At 64.7% G+C, this 16,864-nt stretch overlaps 1 protein-coding gene across 1 annotated transcript; it reads left to right on the top strand.

The window, feature by feature from the left end:
* The first annotated feature begins 11,517 nt into the window (after positions 1-11,517).
* PSMF1 (proteasome inhibitor subunit 1) lies at positions 11,518-16,864 on the top strand. The gene is made up of 7 exons (XM_088523561.1): positions 11,518-11,646; positions 12,435-12,587; positions 12,996-13,078; positions 13,817-13,999; positions 14,644-14,697; positions 16,369-16,527; positions 16,645-16,864. Exons 1-7 carry the CDS (start codon positions 11,518-11,520, stop codon positions 16,694-16,696), a joined length of 813 nt encoding a protein of 270 aa, XP_088379687.1. The 3' UTR covers positions 16,697-16,864.

Below are 16,864 nucleotides of genomic sequence, written 5' to 3'. Positions count from 1 at the left end.
CTGTGCGGGCGAGCGCGGGGCCGGCAGCGGCACCGCGGGCTCACAGCATCGCGCCCGCGGGGTCAGCCCAGGGCTGCTCCCATGGTGGCCGGGAAGCGCCGGCTGCTCCGCGGAGCTCTGCCTTTATAGCGGATGCCAGCCCCCCCGCTCCGCGCTGCCCCCCTTTAAAAATAATAATAATAATAATAATAACAACAAAAGTCCCGCAGCGGCAACAAAGCGGCCGGCAAACAAACCGGCTGCAGGGCCCCGGCCGGAGCGCTGCGGCGGGAGAGCCGCGCTGGGAAATGCCGCGGCGGCCGCCGCTGCCCGACTGCGCCGCTGCCATCCCGGCGCCGGGGTCCCCCGGAGCCCCCTGCGATTTGGGGAGGTGGAGCCAGGCGGGAGGGCCCGCCCGCCCCGCCGCGCCCGGCCCCCGCGCAGCGCCCGCGGCCGCCGCGTCGCGGGGCTCGGAGCCGGCCCGGTCCCGGTCCCGGTCCCGGTCCGGCCCCGATGCCGGGCTGGGAGAGGGGGAGCCGGTGCGGGAGGGGTGGGAAGGGAACCGGCTTTGGCTGCTCCATCATCGGAGCCGTCTGGGATCGCTGCCCACAGCCACCTCGGTGCCACCCAGGTGGCCGCAGGGACGACACCAAGGGGGCCACCGGCATCACCCCGATCCGCAGCCCTTGCATCTGCAGAGCAGCGGGGCTGTGCGGAGCCGGGACGGGAGCTCATGGGAACGGGGTCCCCAGCAGGAACAGACGCCGGGGGATGCACAGGGCTGGGGTATCCTGCAGCAGCCAGGGAGCTGGGCAAGACCCCATGTGCGATGCCCATCGCTCGCCGTGGTGGCAGTGACTGTGCAGCCCAAGGGCCACGTCCAGCTCTCCGGCTGCCAAGCGGAGCTCGTGACGGCGGCGGTGGCTTCCCAAGGGAGCCCCATGTGCCTGCCCAGAAAGGATGAGTCCGAGTGTCGGCTCTGAGCCAGGAGCGGAGCCTCGCGGGAAGCCTGACGCCCACATGGCATGTGTGAACCGTGCCACGCTGGAGCATGAGGGCTATGCCACGCTCCTGCATGTGCTTGTACAAGTTGTGCCATGCTGGTGCACGTGGTGCGTGCAAAACCATCATGGTGCATGCACGAGCACATGGTGCGTGCAAACCGTGCCACCTCCTGCCTGCGGCATGTGCAAACCATGCCATGCGCCCATGCATGGTGTGAGCAAACCGCGCTGCTCTCCTGCACGTGGCATTTGCAGACTGTGCTGCTCTCCTGCATGCAGTGTGTGCAATCTGTGCTGCTCTCCTGCCCGCAGCGTGCACAATCCACGCTGCTTTCCTGCCCGTAGCGCGTGTGCACTGTGCCACCATGGGCTAGCAATGCTCAGAGGGGTTCTGTGATGCTCCCTGGCCCTTTGGAAGGATTGGGGGGCCGCTGGCCTTGCCAGTGGTTGCCGCTGCCCAAGAGTTGCCCCTGCACTGCCCAGGGTGGGAGCTGGTGTGGAGGCCTGCTGCCTTTTACCTGCAAAATGCAGGTTTTCAGCACCTGGCTCAAGGCTGCTTTCCATAAACAAGCGCCCACGCAGGTGCCCGTGTCCCTGCAGCCCACGGTGAGGAAGCACCGAGCACCCAGGGATATCCGCAGGCACCTCTGGGTTACCCCAGAGTTGTGACCTTGGCAGAGGAAACTGGGGGCATTAACAAGTTTGGGGGTGGATTCTGCAAGCTTTATGGACTTGCCCTTCTGCCAGGGCATTAAGGGGTTTTGGAGAGTTCTTTCAGGTTTTTTGGACATGCACATTCAGAAGCACCAACTGCCCCATCTGGCACGTGCACCGGGTGGAGGTGACAAGATCTCCGCGCTCATCGGTGCCCGTCTCACCGGATCAGCACCCACCTCCCCTGAAGGCGCCGGCGCACGGGGAGCTCTGCCAGGGCAGCCGCGCCAGCTCCGCGGAATGAAATGTTCCTGCTCGCTCTTCCAAAGCGCCGAGGAGAAAGTGGCCAGCGAGATAATTTGGAAAGTTTGCAAGACGCTCCGCGCGCTTCCATCCCAGCGCGTGCTTTCGGGGGCAGGACGGCCCCGGGGTGTTTCCTGTATAGGCGGCAAAGCGAAAATGAAACGTTTTGGTTGAAAAATAAAGGGCAGGAGTGGGAAGTGGAGGGAAAGGGGCAGGCGGGAGGCTCCGGTCACAGCTCGGCCGGGCTGGGGCTGCCGCGTGCGGCGGCCTGAGGGTATCGGGGCCTGAATGTGGGTTTGATCAGGGCGGGCTGGAACTGAGGGTGGTGGATAAGGATGAGAAATATTTGGCATTCTTCTCCCATCATAACAAGCGCAGATGCTTGGACGGTGGCAGCCCTCTTCCCACAGGAATGGAAATTCGCAGCTGCCGCCGGAGCCAGCTCGGCACAGGCTGCTTGCCCGGGGCTTGCGAAACAGCGGCAGCGCCCTGGGGCCGGAGCATCCCTGCCCGGGACTGCCCTGCTCCCGCTGGCATCACCAGAGAGGCTTCTCCTGGGGGCACCAGAGGCCCCAGGGCTCCCATGTGCTAGGAAATCCACTGGAAAAGGCCAAAATTGAGCTTATTGAGCATGCTATGAGCCTCGAGTGCTGCTCCCGCACCCGTGCGTCGGGAACAGCCAGCCTTGCAAAGTGGGAGGAGAGCAGGGACACGGGGCCTTCCTCACGCCATCCTCACCCTCCTCGCATGACCACCTGGAGCACAGGGGACAGACACAGCCGGTGCCGCTGGAATTCCTGCTCCGGCTCTGCCGGTGCTGCCAAAACAGCAGCAGCTCCGAGGAGCTGAGTCGGTGCCGAGGGGCCGCCGGGGAGGAGCGGGACGCCAGGGAGGCCTTGGTGGCGAAAGCGAATTCCTCGCCCTCGCCAGCGGCTTCCCAGTGTTTATTTTATCTCTCCGCTTCGCCCTCGCGGGCAGGATATATTAGATGGCTCCACTTTGCAGGGTGGAAATAATTGAAACAAGATTCCCGCTTCCCGGCCGCAATTTGCCACGACTCCAGCCAAGAGCGGCCGGCGCTGGGGACCGCGGCCGTCGCACATTTGCTGCTCGTCACCGCTGCCACCCGGCCACACTCTTTGCCCAAGACTGACCCTGCTGAGAGCCAGAGAGGGAGCCAGGAGGGCTCTTTGCATCCCGCTGCTGCAGGGGAAGCATCGCATGAAGGCGCCTGCACCGGTGGTTGCAGCTCCACATCCTTGCGGCCTCCCCGCTGCATCCGCAGGCCAGGGCCTCCCATGCACCCCTGGAGCATCCTCTGCTCCAGAGCATCCCCACAACCTCATAAGGCTTTTCCACCCAAGCCGTAATGGGAAGGGTCACAGGCTTTAATAATTCCAAAGAGAAAACGAGGTGATAATTGCACCTAGTCGGCTCCTTTGGGGAAATTGTTGCCACCTGGCAAGGTTGAGCTGGCCCTGCTGACTTCGGGAAGTGCCATAAACCCATGAGAAGTTTGGAAAATGACGCAAAAAAAAAAAAAAAGAAAACAGAAAGAGCAGAACTTGCAAAGATGGCTGCCGTAGTTTAAAAAAAAAAAGAGAGAGAGAGAGAATGAGAAATGATGAAAAATTATTTCCCCCTCTTTTTAATTTTTTCAGCCCTTTGTTTACGACACTGTTTGTGCCACTCAGAAACTGGGTTTTCAGGAGCTGGACTAAAAGCAGGGGCTTTTTGGAGGGGTTTCGCATGGCGGCGTGGTGGGAAGTTTGGTCGTGGGAGCGCCTCGGCACCGCGGCGCCGGCCGGGATGCGAGCGGAGAGGCAGGCTCTGCCTCATGGAAAGAATTCCTCGGTTGGGAATTTGAGCAAAAGAAAGATTAAATGAAGGGAAAATGTATTTCGCAAAACCGAAAAGGGACCTTTCCAGACCCGCCCGCCTTCCCGGCCATGTTCCCGCGTCGGCAGTGCCTGCAGCGTGGGGATCCCGGGGCCTTTGCTGTTCCAGGGATTTGTGGCTATTCCCAGCTGCCGGTGTTGGGGTGAAACACCCAAATGTTGTGACGAGGGATGCTCGGAGGTCACTCTGCGCTTCAATAATGTCGTTTCACTCATTGGGTTCCCCCAGGGAGGCTGCACGCCAAAGCAGGGGCATCCCGGCCAACAGGCCCCGCGCTCCTCCGGGAGCGGGATGCCCATTCCCAGGGTGTCCCTGCACGGAGCCGGGAGCAGAGCCCTGCTGGAGACAGCGCAGCTGGTGGCTCTGCCACCCAAATCCACACTGTTGTTGCTGGTCCCAGCTCCAGCGGTGACAAAAACCCCATGCTGGCCCCCGTGTGCTTAACCCCTGCTGTTTCCCAGCAGGAATTCCTGTGGAGCTGGAGCACAGGGCAAGCAGCCCTGAGGAACCGGCGTCCCGGGTGGTGTGGAGGGCTGGGACGGACCCGCTCACATTTGGGGCAGTTTAGGGTGTTTTGTGCAGCCTCCCAGCAGCTGCAGACTGAAGCAAACGCGCCGGGACACCACAGCAACCACAAGCAAGTAAATAGGATTTGATGTGATATTTTAATGTATTCTTTTACAGCAAGGAAAAAAGAAAAAAAAAAAAAGAAAGAGGACGAGAACTCATATTTCCTGTGCGTGAGGAAAGAATTTGCCAGCGGGTGAGGGCAGAGCCAGGCCGGGGCTCCATGTCTGTGTCCCCGGCCACGGGCCCATAGCAAAGGCTCCACACGGGATGGTGCCACCGGCCTGGATGCCCACGGAGCCGGGAATGAGGCAGAGGGGAGCGGGCGCGGAATGGGAGCAGCAGAGCTGCTCCGGGAACATGCGGAGGCAGCGAGGCAGGGAAACGCGGCCAAGGCTTTGTGAGGAATTTCGGAGTGTTTTCGGTGCGGCCCTGCTTTTCCACAGACAAATGGTGCGAGAGCCAAGATGAGCTCCGCTCCGCTCCCCTGGTGTCCCCATGTCCTGTATCCCATGTCCCGTGTCCCGGCAGTTGCTTTCCCGGAAGGCCGGGCTCTTCCCACACCACTCAGACGCCCCAGGGTGTCTTTCCCAGCTGCTCCGCGGGGCCCGTCCTCCCCTTGCACACCAAGAACCGACCCTCTCCCTGCCCCAACCCGAGCACCCTCCGAGCTGCTCCTCTTCCTCATGAGGAAGAGGGCCGCCCGCAGGGCCGGGATCCTCCCTCCCCGCTCGGCCGGGGCCGCAGCACCCGCTGTCCCCGGGAGCAGCGGCCGGACGCGCACGGAGCGAGGGCCGCGGGCCCCGGCACTCCCCCGGTGTCGCCGGCGCCGTCCCCGTCCCCCGGCTCTGCCGCCCGCGGCCCGGGCGGCTGCCGGCGGCCGCGTCCCGGACGGGCCGTCCCCGGCGCGCGCTGCCCGCGAACAATGACGCTGACAGCGGCGGCAGCAAAGGCATGAAAAATGTGTCTGCGATTTTAACGAGCGGGAAACACCCGGCGCGGGGGACACGGCGGCGGCCCGGCCGCGCCGGCCGCCCGGAGAAAGGGCTGGGTAAATGCGAGCAAGATGTGGAGGCCGCGCGGCGCCCGCCGCCGCTGCCCTGCCCGCGCCGGGTCGGAACCGCGCGGCGCCCGCGGCCTCGTGCGCGGGATCCTGCCCCGCGTCAGCACCGCGGTGCAAACAGCCCGGACGGGCATCCTGGATGCCCATGGAGGTGCCCGAGCCCCCCAGTGCCAGGGTTTATTTGGAAAGGGACCCGGGCCGGGTTCACCCGACCCTGCTCCCCATCCGTGCCCGCGGGCGCTGCTCGCCTTCCCTCCTCTGCGTTCTGCCCTACTTTTCTTCTTTTATTTTTCTGCCTTGTCTTTTAAACACTGTAAAAATTTAATACAAAGGAAATTAAAAAACCCAGAGGAACCATTCTCAAAATCATTTCACAATCTGCACATATCCCTCAGCAAATTTAATTTGTAGGAAATAGAGAACAAAATATGACAATAAAGGGCCTCTAAACAAACCCTAATGCTTTGCATGTGTAGGCGCGAATGGCGTGCGCGGGCCGGGGCACTCGCGTCCTGCCCGCGCCCACGGTCCCGCTCCGGCCGCGGTACCCGGGACGCTCTGGAGCGCAGCCGGAGCAGGGAGGTGATGCCCAATGCCCATGGCGCCTGCTTGCTCCCGGATTGCATGGAGAGCTGGCAGTGAATCCCAGGCCTGGGCGCCTGGCATGCCGGGCTGTGCCATGCTGTGCCGTGCCATGCTGTGCTTTGCTGCATTGCATCGCGTTGTGCCATGCCATGCCATGCTGTGCTGTGCCACATCATGCCCTGCTGTGCTGTGCTTTGCTGCATTGCATCGGGCTGTGCCGTGCCATGCCATTCCGTGCCATGTCATGCTGTGCTGTGCCACATCGCGCCGTGCTATGCTATGCTGGGCTGTGCTTTGCTGCATTGCACTGTGCTGTTCCATGCAATGCCATGCCGTGCCATGCTGCATGATGCCACACCGCACCACGCTTTGCTGCACTGCACCGTGCTGTGCCATGCCATGCCGTGCCGTGCCATGTCATGCTGTGCTGTGCTTTGCTGCATTACACCATGCTGTGCCATGTGATGCTGTGCTGTTCCATGCCATGCTGCATGACCCTATGCTTGTCCTTGCTGTGCCATGCCATGCTGCATGATGCCACACTGCACCGTTCTTTGCTGCGCTGCACCGTGCTGTGCCGTGCTGTGCCTCTCCATGCCACACTGCACCGTGCCGTGCCATGCCGTGACATTCTGCAGCATGCTGCACTGCACTGCAGCACACTGTGCTGTGCCATGCCGTGCCATACCGTGCTGTGCCTCCCCATGCCACACTGCACCGTGCCGTGCCATGCCGTGACATTCTGCAGCGTGGTGCACTGCACTGCAGCACGCTGTGCTGTGCCATGCCGTGCCATGCTGTGCTGTGCCTCCCCATGCCACGCTGCACCGTGCCGTGCCATGCCGTGACATTCTGCAGCGTGGTGCACTGCACTGCAGCACGCTGTGCTGTGCCATGCCGTGCCATACCGTGCTGTGCCTCCCCATGCCACACTGCACCGTGCCGTGCCATGCCGTGACATTCTGCAGCATGCTGCACTGCACTGCAGCACGCTGTGCTGTGCCATGCCGTGCCATGCTGTGCCATGCCGTGCCATGCTGTGCCATGTCGTGCCATGCCCTGCTGCGCAGTGCCACGCTGTGCACACTGGGTCCCCACCGGCCCGCACGGCGCGCAGCAGCGTTCCCGCTCCTTGCACTGGGGGCCTCCCTCACTCCCGCTAATTCTTTCCCTTCCCCTTCTTTTAATATACCTGGCACCTAGAGGGGAATTTTCCCTTGAAATACCCAGCCGCACATTTTAATGCCTTTTATTCTATATCTTAATTAGTGGACTGGAAAAACCGTCCGCAGCTACGTGCCGTGAGGGAGCTCGGCGGGCGCAGGGTGTTGCGCGTGGGCCACGCGCTGCACCGCAGAGCTAACAGCCTTTCTGGGAAGCGTTGGAACACGCAGCTCCCTAATGATTTTCCAAAGCCGCTGGCAGCGCCGCACGCAGGGATTACGTCTGCGGCAGAGCTCGGCCTCCCGCGTGCGCTAAGGACGGCAAGAGGCCGCCTGGGCCTCCCGTCGCTGCCTCTGCCGGGGCTCTCCCAAGAAAAAAGCCTCTGTCCTCCTGCCTTGGGCTCTTCCTTCCTCGCTGTCATTCCTGGAATTTCCCCGTCTTTCTCTGGAACTGAGTCTGGGGGAATGCGGAGGAGGCCGCGTGTGCGTGGGGTGATGCATCACCACGCGCCGGCACCGCTCGCCCTCGCCGGCCCCCACGGCGGCTGCGGTGCCGCTTTTCCCATCCCGACGGACAAACACCGGTCCTGAGGGAGGGATGATGCTCTGGTGCCCCTGGCGCAGGGCCGGGATTGCCTTGCGCTCCCGGAGCACCCGTGAGTGCGAGCGAGAGCCCCCGGACACCCCCGGCCGCCCCTTTTGCAGGGCTCTGGGAATGCTGCGGAGCCGGAGGCTGCTCCTCCTCTGGCCGAGCTGCTGGCGGGGCGGGCGGGTGGGAAACGGCTCCTCATTCCGACACTGCAGCCGCCCGAGCCGGGAGGCAGCGGGAAAGTGTGAAGGCCAGTGAGGCCACAGCCATGGCAAGAGGCAGCTGGGGCTCGTCCCAGCCTGGACGGCTCCGGCACCGCGGGCAGGAGCTCGGCACGGGCTGGCACGGGAACCAGGCAGCGGCTGTGCCAGGGGATGCGATGGGAGCATCCTCGTTTACCCACCCGGCTGCTCCTGGATGTCCAAGGCCACCCTGGCACGTGGTGCGGAGACGCCGGCGCCCGCAGCCGGCTCACCCAGCAGGACGGATGTCCCCAGGTGTCCCCGGCACGCGCAGGCTCCGCGGATGCCGCTCCAGCCATGCGGTGTCGGGGCCCGGCTGTGCCGGAGCGCCCGGCCGCCACGGAGCCCGGAGCGTCTCCCTCCCCTCGCACGGAGCTGGGAGACATTTTGAGCCAGGAAAGGGAAAATAAATTAGTCGCAACCCAAATATCGGGTCTCTTGCAAAAGCCCTGCCTGCTCGGAGGAATCCTCGCACCGGGCCAAGGGTGGGAGAGGAGGGATCCCAGCCTTCAGCTCCAATTAGAAGATCTTCCCCTGACAAAACGAGGCAGCCAGGGAGTTATTTAACTTCTGTGTTGCCCGGCCTGGCTTCACCACGTACCTTCCTATAGCCCCGGCTCGGCTCCTCACGTGGACGCGGCCCATGGAGAGCCGGACGGGCCGGGAGACACGGATGCGGGGGGAAGCGGAGGGCCCGGAGCGCGGCCTAAGTGGGGCACACATTCTTGTCCCCCGTTTTCTCCTTGCAGGACTGTGATTCCCTGGAATTCATAATTCCAAAGCCTTCATGCACTGAGGGACCTGCCACCATGCAGGCTGGATTGGGGATGGCTTCATGGCAGGCAGGATCATGATTCCCAGTGCTGGAGAGGCCCTCAAGGAAGCCACAGGAGTGGAGCAGGGGGCACCAGCTCTGCCCTTGCCTGCATAGGGGAAGGCCGAGCCTGGAAAGAGAAACAGGGATGCTGTTAGGAGAGCCAGGAATGCCGCTGGGAGCTGGGAATGCTGTTGGGAGATCGGGATGCCATTAGGACAGCTGGGGATGCTGTTGAGAGAGCTGGGGATGCTGTTGGGAGAGCTGGGGATACCATTAGGAGCCGAGTTTGCTGCTAGGAGAGCCGGGGATGCCAGTAGCAGCCAGGAATGCCGCTAGGATCCAGGAATGCCGTTAGGAGCCAGGAATGCCGTCAGGAGCCGGGGGTGCCGTCAGCACCGCGAGCCAGTGCTGCCTCCCTGCGCGGTGGGAGCGCTGCCTGCTGTGAATCACTGCCCCGGCGCGGACACGCGCCGGCTCCGGCATTTCCTGCCCTGCGCATCCAAGCGCGCCCAGATGCCTCTTTCAGCGGACGTCCCCGGGGCCGGATCGCCCAGGCCAGCCCGGGACAGGGCTGCCCCACAGCCCGCGTCGGGGCACGCGGCTCCCGCTCCGTCCCCGTGGCTCTTTCGGCATCCCCAGCTTTGTGCCTTGTGAGCGCCGCCTTGGCACCCATCAAGGCCACCTGGCTCCCAGGATAGCTCAATCCCTCCATCTCCTTGCTGCTCCGGGAAGCCCGACCCAGGGGTATCCCAAGCGGAGCAGGAGCCTCCCAGCATCACCTCCATTCCCTGCCTGCTGCGGGACACTGGGGACAGCGCCTGTGTCACATCCCTGGCCCTCTGCAGCCTGTGGCCGTGGTCCCCTCCCTGCCACCCCCATGGGACATGTCACCTGCCCGCACCCGCCGCTGCTCGCAGAGCCACCAGGACAGCACTGGGAAGCTCTGGAGCCCCAACACGGGTGATGGGATCCAGGCCCTGCCGAGATACGTGACAGCTTTCCCACCCGTTTCCCCATGAGCGGAATTCCCGCCTTGGGGAGCTGAGCCGGAGCAGCGCTGATCCGGCGGCTCCGGGGAGGTGACTCACGGGAAGGGCAGCGCTGCGGGAGCGCCCGGCGGCGCGGACGCCTCCGCTCGCGGTCAGCTCCGCCGCTCCGCTCGCTTCTTGGTGGGGAAACGGCAAGAGCGGCCTGTGCGTTAACTAACACGCACGTAATGAGGTCAGGATGAATCAGAGCATCCCCAAGGAGCTGCAAAGCGGCAGATCGCGGCGTTCCCTGGCATCGAGGAGGCTTCATCCCAAGGGTGGGTCCAGCACCCCCTGCCACCGGGGCTGATGGGGTCTCAGTGACAGGTCCCAGCCCTGTGCTGGCCACAGGACAGGAGAGGAAACAGCCCGGGTCAACCACCAGCTCGGAAAAAGTCCCCAGCTACCTTTAATGCAACTTTAACAAGAATTTAAGTGATACAAATAACACGGCCCAGAGATGCGGAAGGAATGGAAATAAACGGTAAGGGTTATTTTCCCGGGTCGGCTCTGTGCTCCCCTTGGGATGGTGCCCTAAGAGCAACAAGCTCCAAACGCAGGAGGATGTTTGGATGCTCACGGAGCGATTCTGGGTTTTCAGTAACCTGCAGGTTATGTGACGGCCCCAGGCCAGGCTGCACTGGGGCTCGCAGGGATCTGCAGCCCCGCAGGTGCAAGGGAGCCCGGGTGAATTCCCGCTGGGAAAGCGGCACGCGCTGAGGCTGCCGGGCCGTGCTCCCAGGGAGCCCGGGAGCGGGCGGCGGGATGGGGAGGGATGGGATGGGACAGGCAGGAGCTGCAGTTCGGAGCTGCGCAGGGACCGAGGGCCCTCTAGCGAGCGCGTGTCCCCGCGGAGATGCTGCTCCCGGGAGGGCTGCACTGCCCCACAGCCCGGTCCATATCCAAGCCCTACAACTGCGCCTGACCCCACAGCTCAATCCATACCCTGGCCCCACAGCCTCCCCCATACATTGCCCCACACCTGGGCATGGACCCTACAGCCTGGCACATACCCTGGCCTCACAGCCTGGTCCCCAAACTGAGACTGGGCCCCACAGCCCAGGTCAGCCCCAGAGCCCAGGCCATAATCTGGCCCTATAGCCCAGGCCCATAGCTTGGCCCTACAGCTCAGCCTACAGCCTGTCCCCGCAGCCCAGTGCCACAGCCTGGCCCTATAGCCTAATCCCATAGCCCAACCCTATAGTCCAGCTCCATAGCCCAGTCCTACAGCCTAGTCCCATAGCCCGGCCCTATAGCCCAGCTCACAGGTCAACCCCATGGCCCAGCCCTATAGCCCGTCCCCCCTGCCCGTCCCCCCAGCGGTGCCCCGTGCTGGCCTCGTGCTGGCCCCGGCCCCGGCCCCGGCCCCGGCCCCGGCCCCGGCCCCGGCCCCGGCCCCCCTCGCTCTCCCGGCCCGGCCCGGCCCGGCCCCGCTCGCTTTCCCGGCGCGACGCGGCCCCGCCCCGCTCGCTCTCCCGGCCCCGCTCGTTCTCCCGGCCCCGCTCGTTCTCCCGGCCCGGCCCGGCCCCGCTCGTTCTCCCGGCCCCGCTCGCTGTCCCCGCCCCGCTCGCTCTCCCGGCGCGGCCCGGCCCGGCCCCGCTCGCTGTCCCGGCCGCCCGCAGCCATGGCGGGGCTGGAGGCGCTCTACGCGGCGGCGCGGGCCGCCGTGTCCCGCCCGCAGGACGCGCTGCTCTGCGCGCTGCACTGGGAGCTGGTCCGGCACGGCTACCGCTGCGTGGGCGCGGGCGAGCAGGTACGGCCGGCCCGGCACGGCCCGGCACGGCCCGCGGCGCCGCCGGGGCCCGCAGGCCGCGCTAGGCCCCGCCGGGCGCCGGCCTTTCCCAGCGCCGCTCGCCGGGGCCGGGCGGCGGGAGGCGGCCCGAGCTCCGCGGAGGGCCGGGGCGGGGGAACGTCCCGGTGCTCCAGGGGGTACCCGGGCTCCCGGTGCTCCGGGAGTTGTGTTGGTGTCCCGAGGGTCCTCCGAGGTGTCCCGTGGGGGGGGTCTTTGGTGTCCCCGGTGTCACGGGGGGTGCCCAGGGGGTCCCGGTGCTCCAGGGGGTCCCGGTGCTCCGAGGGGCCCTGAGGGGGAGCAGGTGCCTGGGGGGTCCCAGGGCTGGAGGCAGGGGGTACCGGGGGTCCTGGTGTGGCCGTCCAAGGGGGGACCGGGTGGCACTGGGGGGGACACGGTGCCTGGGGGCTGCAGCGCTCGCAGGGGGGTCACAGGTGGGGAGGTGCTGGGGGGGTCGGTGCTGAGGGGGGTCTCAGCAAAGGGTGTTTATGCCCCCCCAGAGGGTGTTGGTGCCCCCCCAAAAGGGTGTTTGTGCCCCCACTGCTCCCATGTGAGGAGGCCGAGCAGACCCTCCTGCTGCCCACCCTGCTGCTGCCCACCCTGCTCCCGCATCCAGACTCTGGAATCCCTGGAGGGATCCCTGCAGGATCCCTGTGTCCCCCCAACCTAGACCGCCCCACGCGGCCGGGACAGCGTCCCCGGTCCCGCAGTCGCCGGTGCCGGCTGTCGGCAGCGTCTCCCTCCTCTTGCAGCCCGGCCCCGGCGAGCGGCAGTCGGAGCTGCTGCCGCCCGGCTGGCAGGCCGACCCGGAGCTCTACACGCTGCGCTACGAGTCCACGGCCGGCCGCCGCGGGCTGCTGCTCAAGGCGGTCGTGGTGGAGGACAGCATGATCCTCAACGTCATGGTGAGCCGCGGGCACCGGGCTCCTCCCGGGGCAGCCGTCACTGTCACCCCAAATGCCCTGGGCGCAAAGAGCCGCAGGGCACGCGTGGCCGCTCACGTTTCGGCTGCATGGGGATGGGGAGGCAGCCTGTGTCACACACGCTGGCCCAGCAGCTGCCCATTTTGGGTCCCCTTTCCAGGTGTTGATGTTCCCAGATCACTTGCCCCATCCCTGCTGAGCCCAGGGATCCTTTGCCCTGTGCCGTGGCCTCAGGCTGTGCCCAGGCTTTCTGCCTTTGGCCCCTTAGAGCCTGCTGGACACTGGGGTGTCTTTGCTCTTGGGGGTTCAGGCACGGGGCTAACCCCATTCCTGGTGTATCCCGAGCCCACGCTGGTCGCGGCTGACTCCGAGTCTCACCTGTCCTTGTAGGATCGCAGCTCTCAGAAGGTGGCAGATGTGACCTTGACGGTGGCCGACTACATCAACCCAGAGCACCTGGATGATTTCCACAAGTAATCTCCGTCCCCAGCGTTTTGGGTGGGAGAAAATACCCCATTGGCACGGGGAGAGGGGACAGGCAGGAACAGAGGGCCCAGCAGGAGGAGGCTGGAGGACTCTTCTCCGGCCCCGGAAGGCGGCCACGTTCCCTCCTGGCTCCGAGCCGCTGGCAGGAGGAGGTTTAGGGGCCTGTAGTTCTGCAGGGCAGAGCCCAGCGGGGAGGTGTCGACCTGTGAACGGGGCTGGGCCAGCATGTTTATTTCCAGAGCACCGACTGCTTCCCCGTGCTGGCTGGATGCGACCCGAGGGTGGTGACAACTTCAGCAGCCCTGGGCACCGCGTCCCCGCGACGTGCCAGCCCCTCTGCCCCTTTCTCCCCTCTCCCTGGTCCGTTTTGAAGCTGGTGGTTGCTCCCTGCCTGTGTTCATAGTGACAGCGTGGCAGAGAGCTGGTGCCCAGTGGGCACGGGGGACGGTGCTGTCCCCTCCGGCCAGGGGGGAGGCTGTGGGATGGCTGCAGGTCTCTGCAGTCACAGGGAAGCAAGACACAGTGCCAGGTCCTCCGCTTTCCTCTGAAGCGGCCTCACTGGGCTCCCCGGGGCTGGGTGGCACTCCTGCCTCTCGAATGGGCCTAGGTGCCACCGCGTGTCTGTCCCCTCCGTGCTGGGGACACAGCGTGCACGTGTCGGAGTGCGTGGCAGCGCGAGGCGCCGTGGCCTCCCCAGCCTTCCGTGTGTCCTCCCCTCCCTGCAGAGTGTACAAGAACACCGAGGAGCTCCGCGCCAGGATCGCTTCGGGCATCATCGCTCCCCTCGGGCCCCCCGCAGAAAAGGCCAAAGAGGATCCGCAGGCTGAGAAGGCTCCTGCCTTCCCCCGGGACCACGACCCGCTCCGGGTGCCTCCCCGGCAGCCGGCGGGCGCCAGGGAGCCTCCCTGGTGAGTCAGGAGCCGGCAGGCGCTTGCAGTCCTGCGTCAAATGGGCCCTGGTCCCGTCTCCCCGTGTCCGTGTCCGCTCGCTGCCCGTTGCAGATCCGTCTTGCGCACATGGGAAGGGGAGCGCAGGACAGCCAGCCCGTCCCGGCCTCGCCGGCTTTGGGTGATTTGCAAGCTGCTCCCTGAGGGAAACAAAACAGGGGAGCTGCCTGTTGCTTTGACTCCCCTCAGGCACTGCCTGGGGTTTAAGTGAAGAGCCACCAACCCAGGAGGGACAGGGCAGAGCGCGGGGCTGGGGGACGTGTGGGGCGCAGGAGAGGGGCCCTGCTCGGTGCTGGGACGTGGCGGGGAGCCCGGCCTAGCCCGGCGCTGCTCGGGGAGCCTCCGGCAAGGAAGCTGCACCGATAGCTCCCACGTGAAGCGGCGGGAACGGCGGCGCTCCCCTCGTCCACGTACGCTTCCAGCGAGCCTGCTGTGCGCGCCAGTGCTCCCAGGGCAGAGGACAGCGTGTCCTGCGCGTGGAGCTGCTCCTCCCACGGCCAGCGCAATCGCGTGGGAGCCCTCTGTCCCTGGAGCCCCTTGGCCAGCTCCGTGGGGCCGCGCTTGCCCCTCAGCCACAAGCTCACTCGCTGGCTCTTGCCTTTCAGGCCTTCTCCCTCGGGCCCCTTCGCTGTTGGTGGGCAAGACCTGGATCCCCTGCGGTGAGTCGGGCTGGCAGCGGTGGGGTTGGCGTGACGAGGAGCCTGTCCCCGCTGTGCCCTGGCCGTGTGGGGGACGCCGGGAGCCTCCGCTGCCACCGCCGGGACGTGCCCGGGTCAGGCGGCCCAACCAGCGGCCACTGCAGCCTCTGATGAGGCTCTTATCCTGCTGGAATTGCAAGGGACCAGTTGACAGTTGCTAACCCTCAATATGGTTCTAATACCGTAATAAGATCCTGCCTCTTGCATAGATGATAGGTTGCAATCTGTGTCTGTTTAATAATCAGCTTGTATTCATTTAAAACGCAGTAATTCCTTCAGTCCATCAAAGCTGAATACGTCGTTAAGCGAATGTAAGCCCCTAATATAAAATGTTCCCAGCTGCTGTGTCTGCAGCCCGCAGCGTTCTGCAGAGAGGGAGGCTTAAATCTGAGCCCCCGGCTTCTCCATTCCCGTTGGGAAGCTCCAGGCTGTGAGAGGCGCCTGCGATGGGGACACTGGGGAGAGTGTGGGCAGCAGCAGGGCTCTTTGCAGGGGGTTCGACACGCATCTCTCTGGGCCTTTGGGTTGCTGGGGGAAGGAGAACCTGTCATTCTCCATTCCTGTTAAAAGCACGTAGTCAGGCGAAAACCAGCCCTTGGAGTCATTGCGGAGCATCCCGTGGCCCAAGGGAGTCCTGTTTGGAACCGCTGCCCTGTGGGGATCGCATTTTTTCCCTCTTGCAAGATAGTTCTCTGAGGGTTTGGCTAGAAAAGGGCTGGCTAAAAATGTCCTGCTCTGCTGGAACAAGAGGCCTGGAGCCTGGGTGGCTGGAAGGAAACCCGATAGCACAAGGAGAGGGGCTTCAGTTGTGGGGGAACCCTGTTTCTCCCACTGCCTCCAGCCCTTCATCAGGAGTTTGTCTGTAAAGGACAAAAAAGATTGTAAATGGGACCAGATTTGTGCGCTGACACCTGCCAGGGCCGGGGCTGGGGACACAGACTCCAGGTTGTGCTCCTGGGGCCGGGCCGTGGGGGGGCCCTTTGGGCAGCCAGCCTGGTGTAATGCAACTCATTAGCACGGCTGTTAATGACTCGCACGATGGTAGCGGGGTCCAGAGGCTCCAGCTGCGTTGCACAAAGCTCACCGTGAATAATGGCCCTTGCAGCGTGGGGCAGCTCCGAGGAGCCGCCACGGCCGGCAAATGACTTCCAGGCAGTTCTTTGGGAAGGCTGCGGGATCCTGGGGCGGCTCCGCGAGCTCTTGCGACACGGCGCAGGGCAGGGTGTGACGCTCGCCCGGGGACTCTCCCTGGAGCGGGGAGCGCGCCCGGCCCTCGCTGCTCCCCTCACGGGCAGCGTCGGGCTGCCCTTTTCCTGCGCGTGTTTCCAGCTAACCCCGGTGTTTCCTGCACGTTTCCAGCTAACCCTGGTGTTTGCCAGCGCGGTTGGCTGCAGCCTCCCGCCCTGGTGCGATGCCGGGCATGGCGTGGAGCCACGATTGACGTCCTGCCTGTGACTGTTTGTCCAGGGGGGTCTGCGGGGCTGTGATAACCCCCGCGCAGGGCCGGCTGTAGCGCCCTGGGGTGGCTCCTGCACGGGCAGGAGGACAAGGAGCCGCCCTGGCGCGGGGTGGCTCCTTGCTGCTGTGCCCACAGTGCCGGGGTGATGCCCATCTCTGCCCTCTTCTCCGCAGCGGTCGGGGCGGAGGGATGATCGCCGATCCGCTCCGGTCGGGATTCCCGCGGCCTGGCCTGGACCCATCCTCAGGCCTCCCAAGCCGGCTGCCCCCCGGAGCGGTTCCGCCCGGCGCCAGATTCGACCCCTTTGGTCCTTTAGGGGCCAACACAGCCGGGTAGGTATTTGGGCAGGTCCCCAGCCTGTTTGCCACAACCTGCCCCTGAATCTCCCCTCTGCCCTGAAGGACTGAGCTCTCCATCCTGGTTTAACTTGGTTCTAACTCCCTTTCCAGGCCAAATCCGGACCACCTTCCCCCTCCGGGCTATGAGGACATGTTCATGTGAGGACTCCGCTTTCTCAGCTGGCTTCCGTGAGAAGATTCCCTGAGGAGCAGAAGTACTTCCATGCCGTTGCTCACCGCTCTGGTGCACTTCAATCTTTGCAGCAGTGTTTTTCCTCTCCCCACCCGGGGTGACCCATATTTCTGAGCAGCTATAAAGGCTTCCGTGTGT

The sequence above is a fragment of the Tinamus guttatus genome, unplaced genomic scaffold, assembly GCF_059628265.1.
Source record: "Tinamus guttatus ecotype Peru unplaced genomic scaffold, ASM5962826v1 Tinamus_guttatus_pri_ptg000194l, whole genome shotgun sequence".
In the NCBI taxonomy this organism is placed as follows: Eukaryota; Metazoa; Chordata; class Aves; order Tinamiformes; family Tinamidae; genus Tinamus; species Tinamus guttatus.
The sequence above is the reverse complement of the archived record's forward strand: the minus strand, read 5'-3'. Positions and strand labels throughout refer to the sequence as shown.

Coding starts and splice junctions, on each gene's coding strand:
- PSMF1 (XM_088523561.1), top strand. CDS start 11,518: ATGGCGGGGCTGGAGGCGCTCTACGCGGCGGCGCGGGCCGCCGTGTCC. Junction 14,000..14,643: donor GGCGCCAGGGAGCCTCCCTG/GTGAGTCAGGAG, acceptor CTTGCCTTTCAG/GCCTTCTCCCTCGGGCCCCT. Junction 14,698..16,368: donor CAAGACCTGGATCCCCTGCG/GTGAGTCGGGCT, acceptor TCTTCTCCGCAG/CGGTCGGGGCGGAGGGATGA.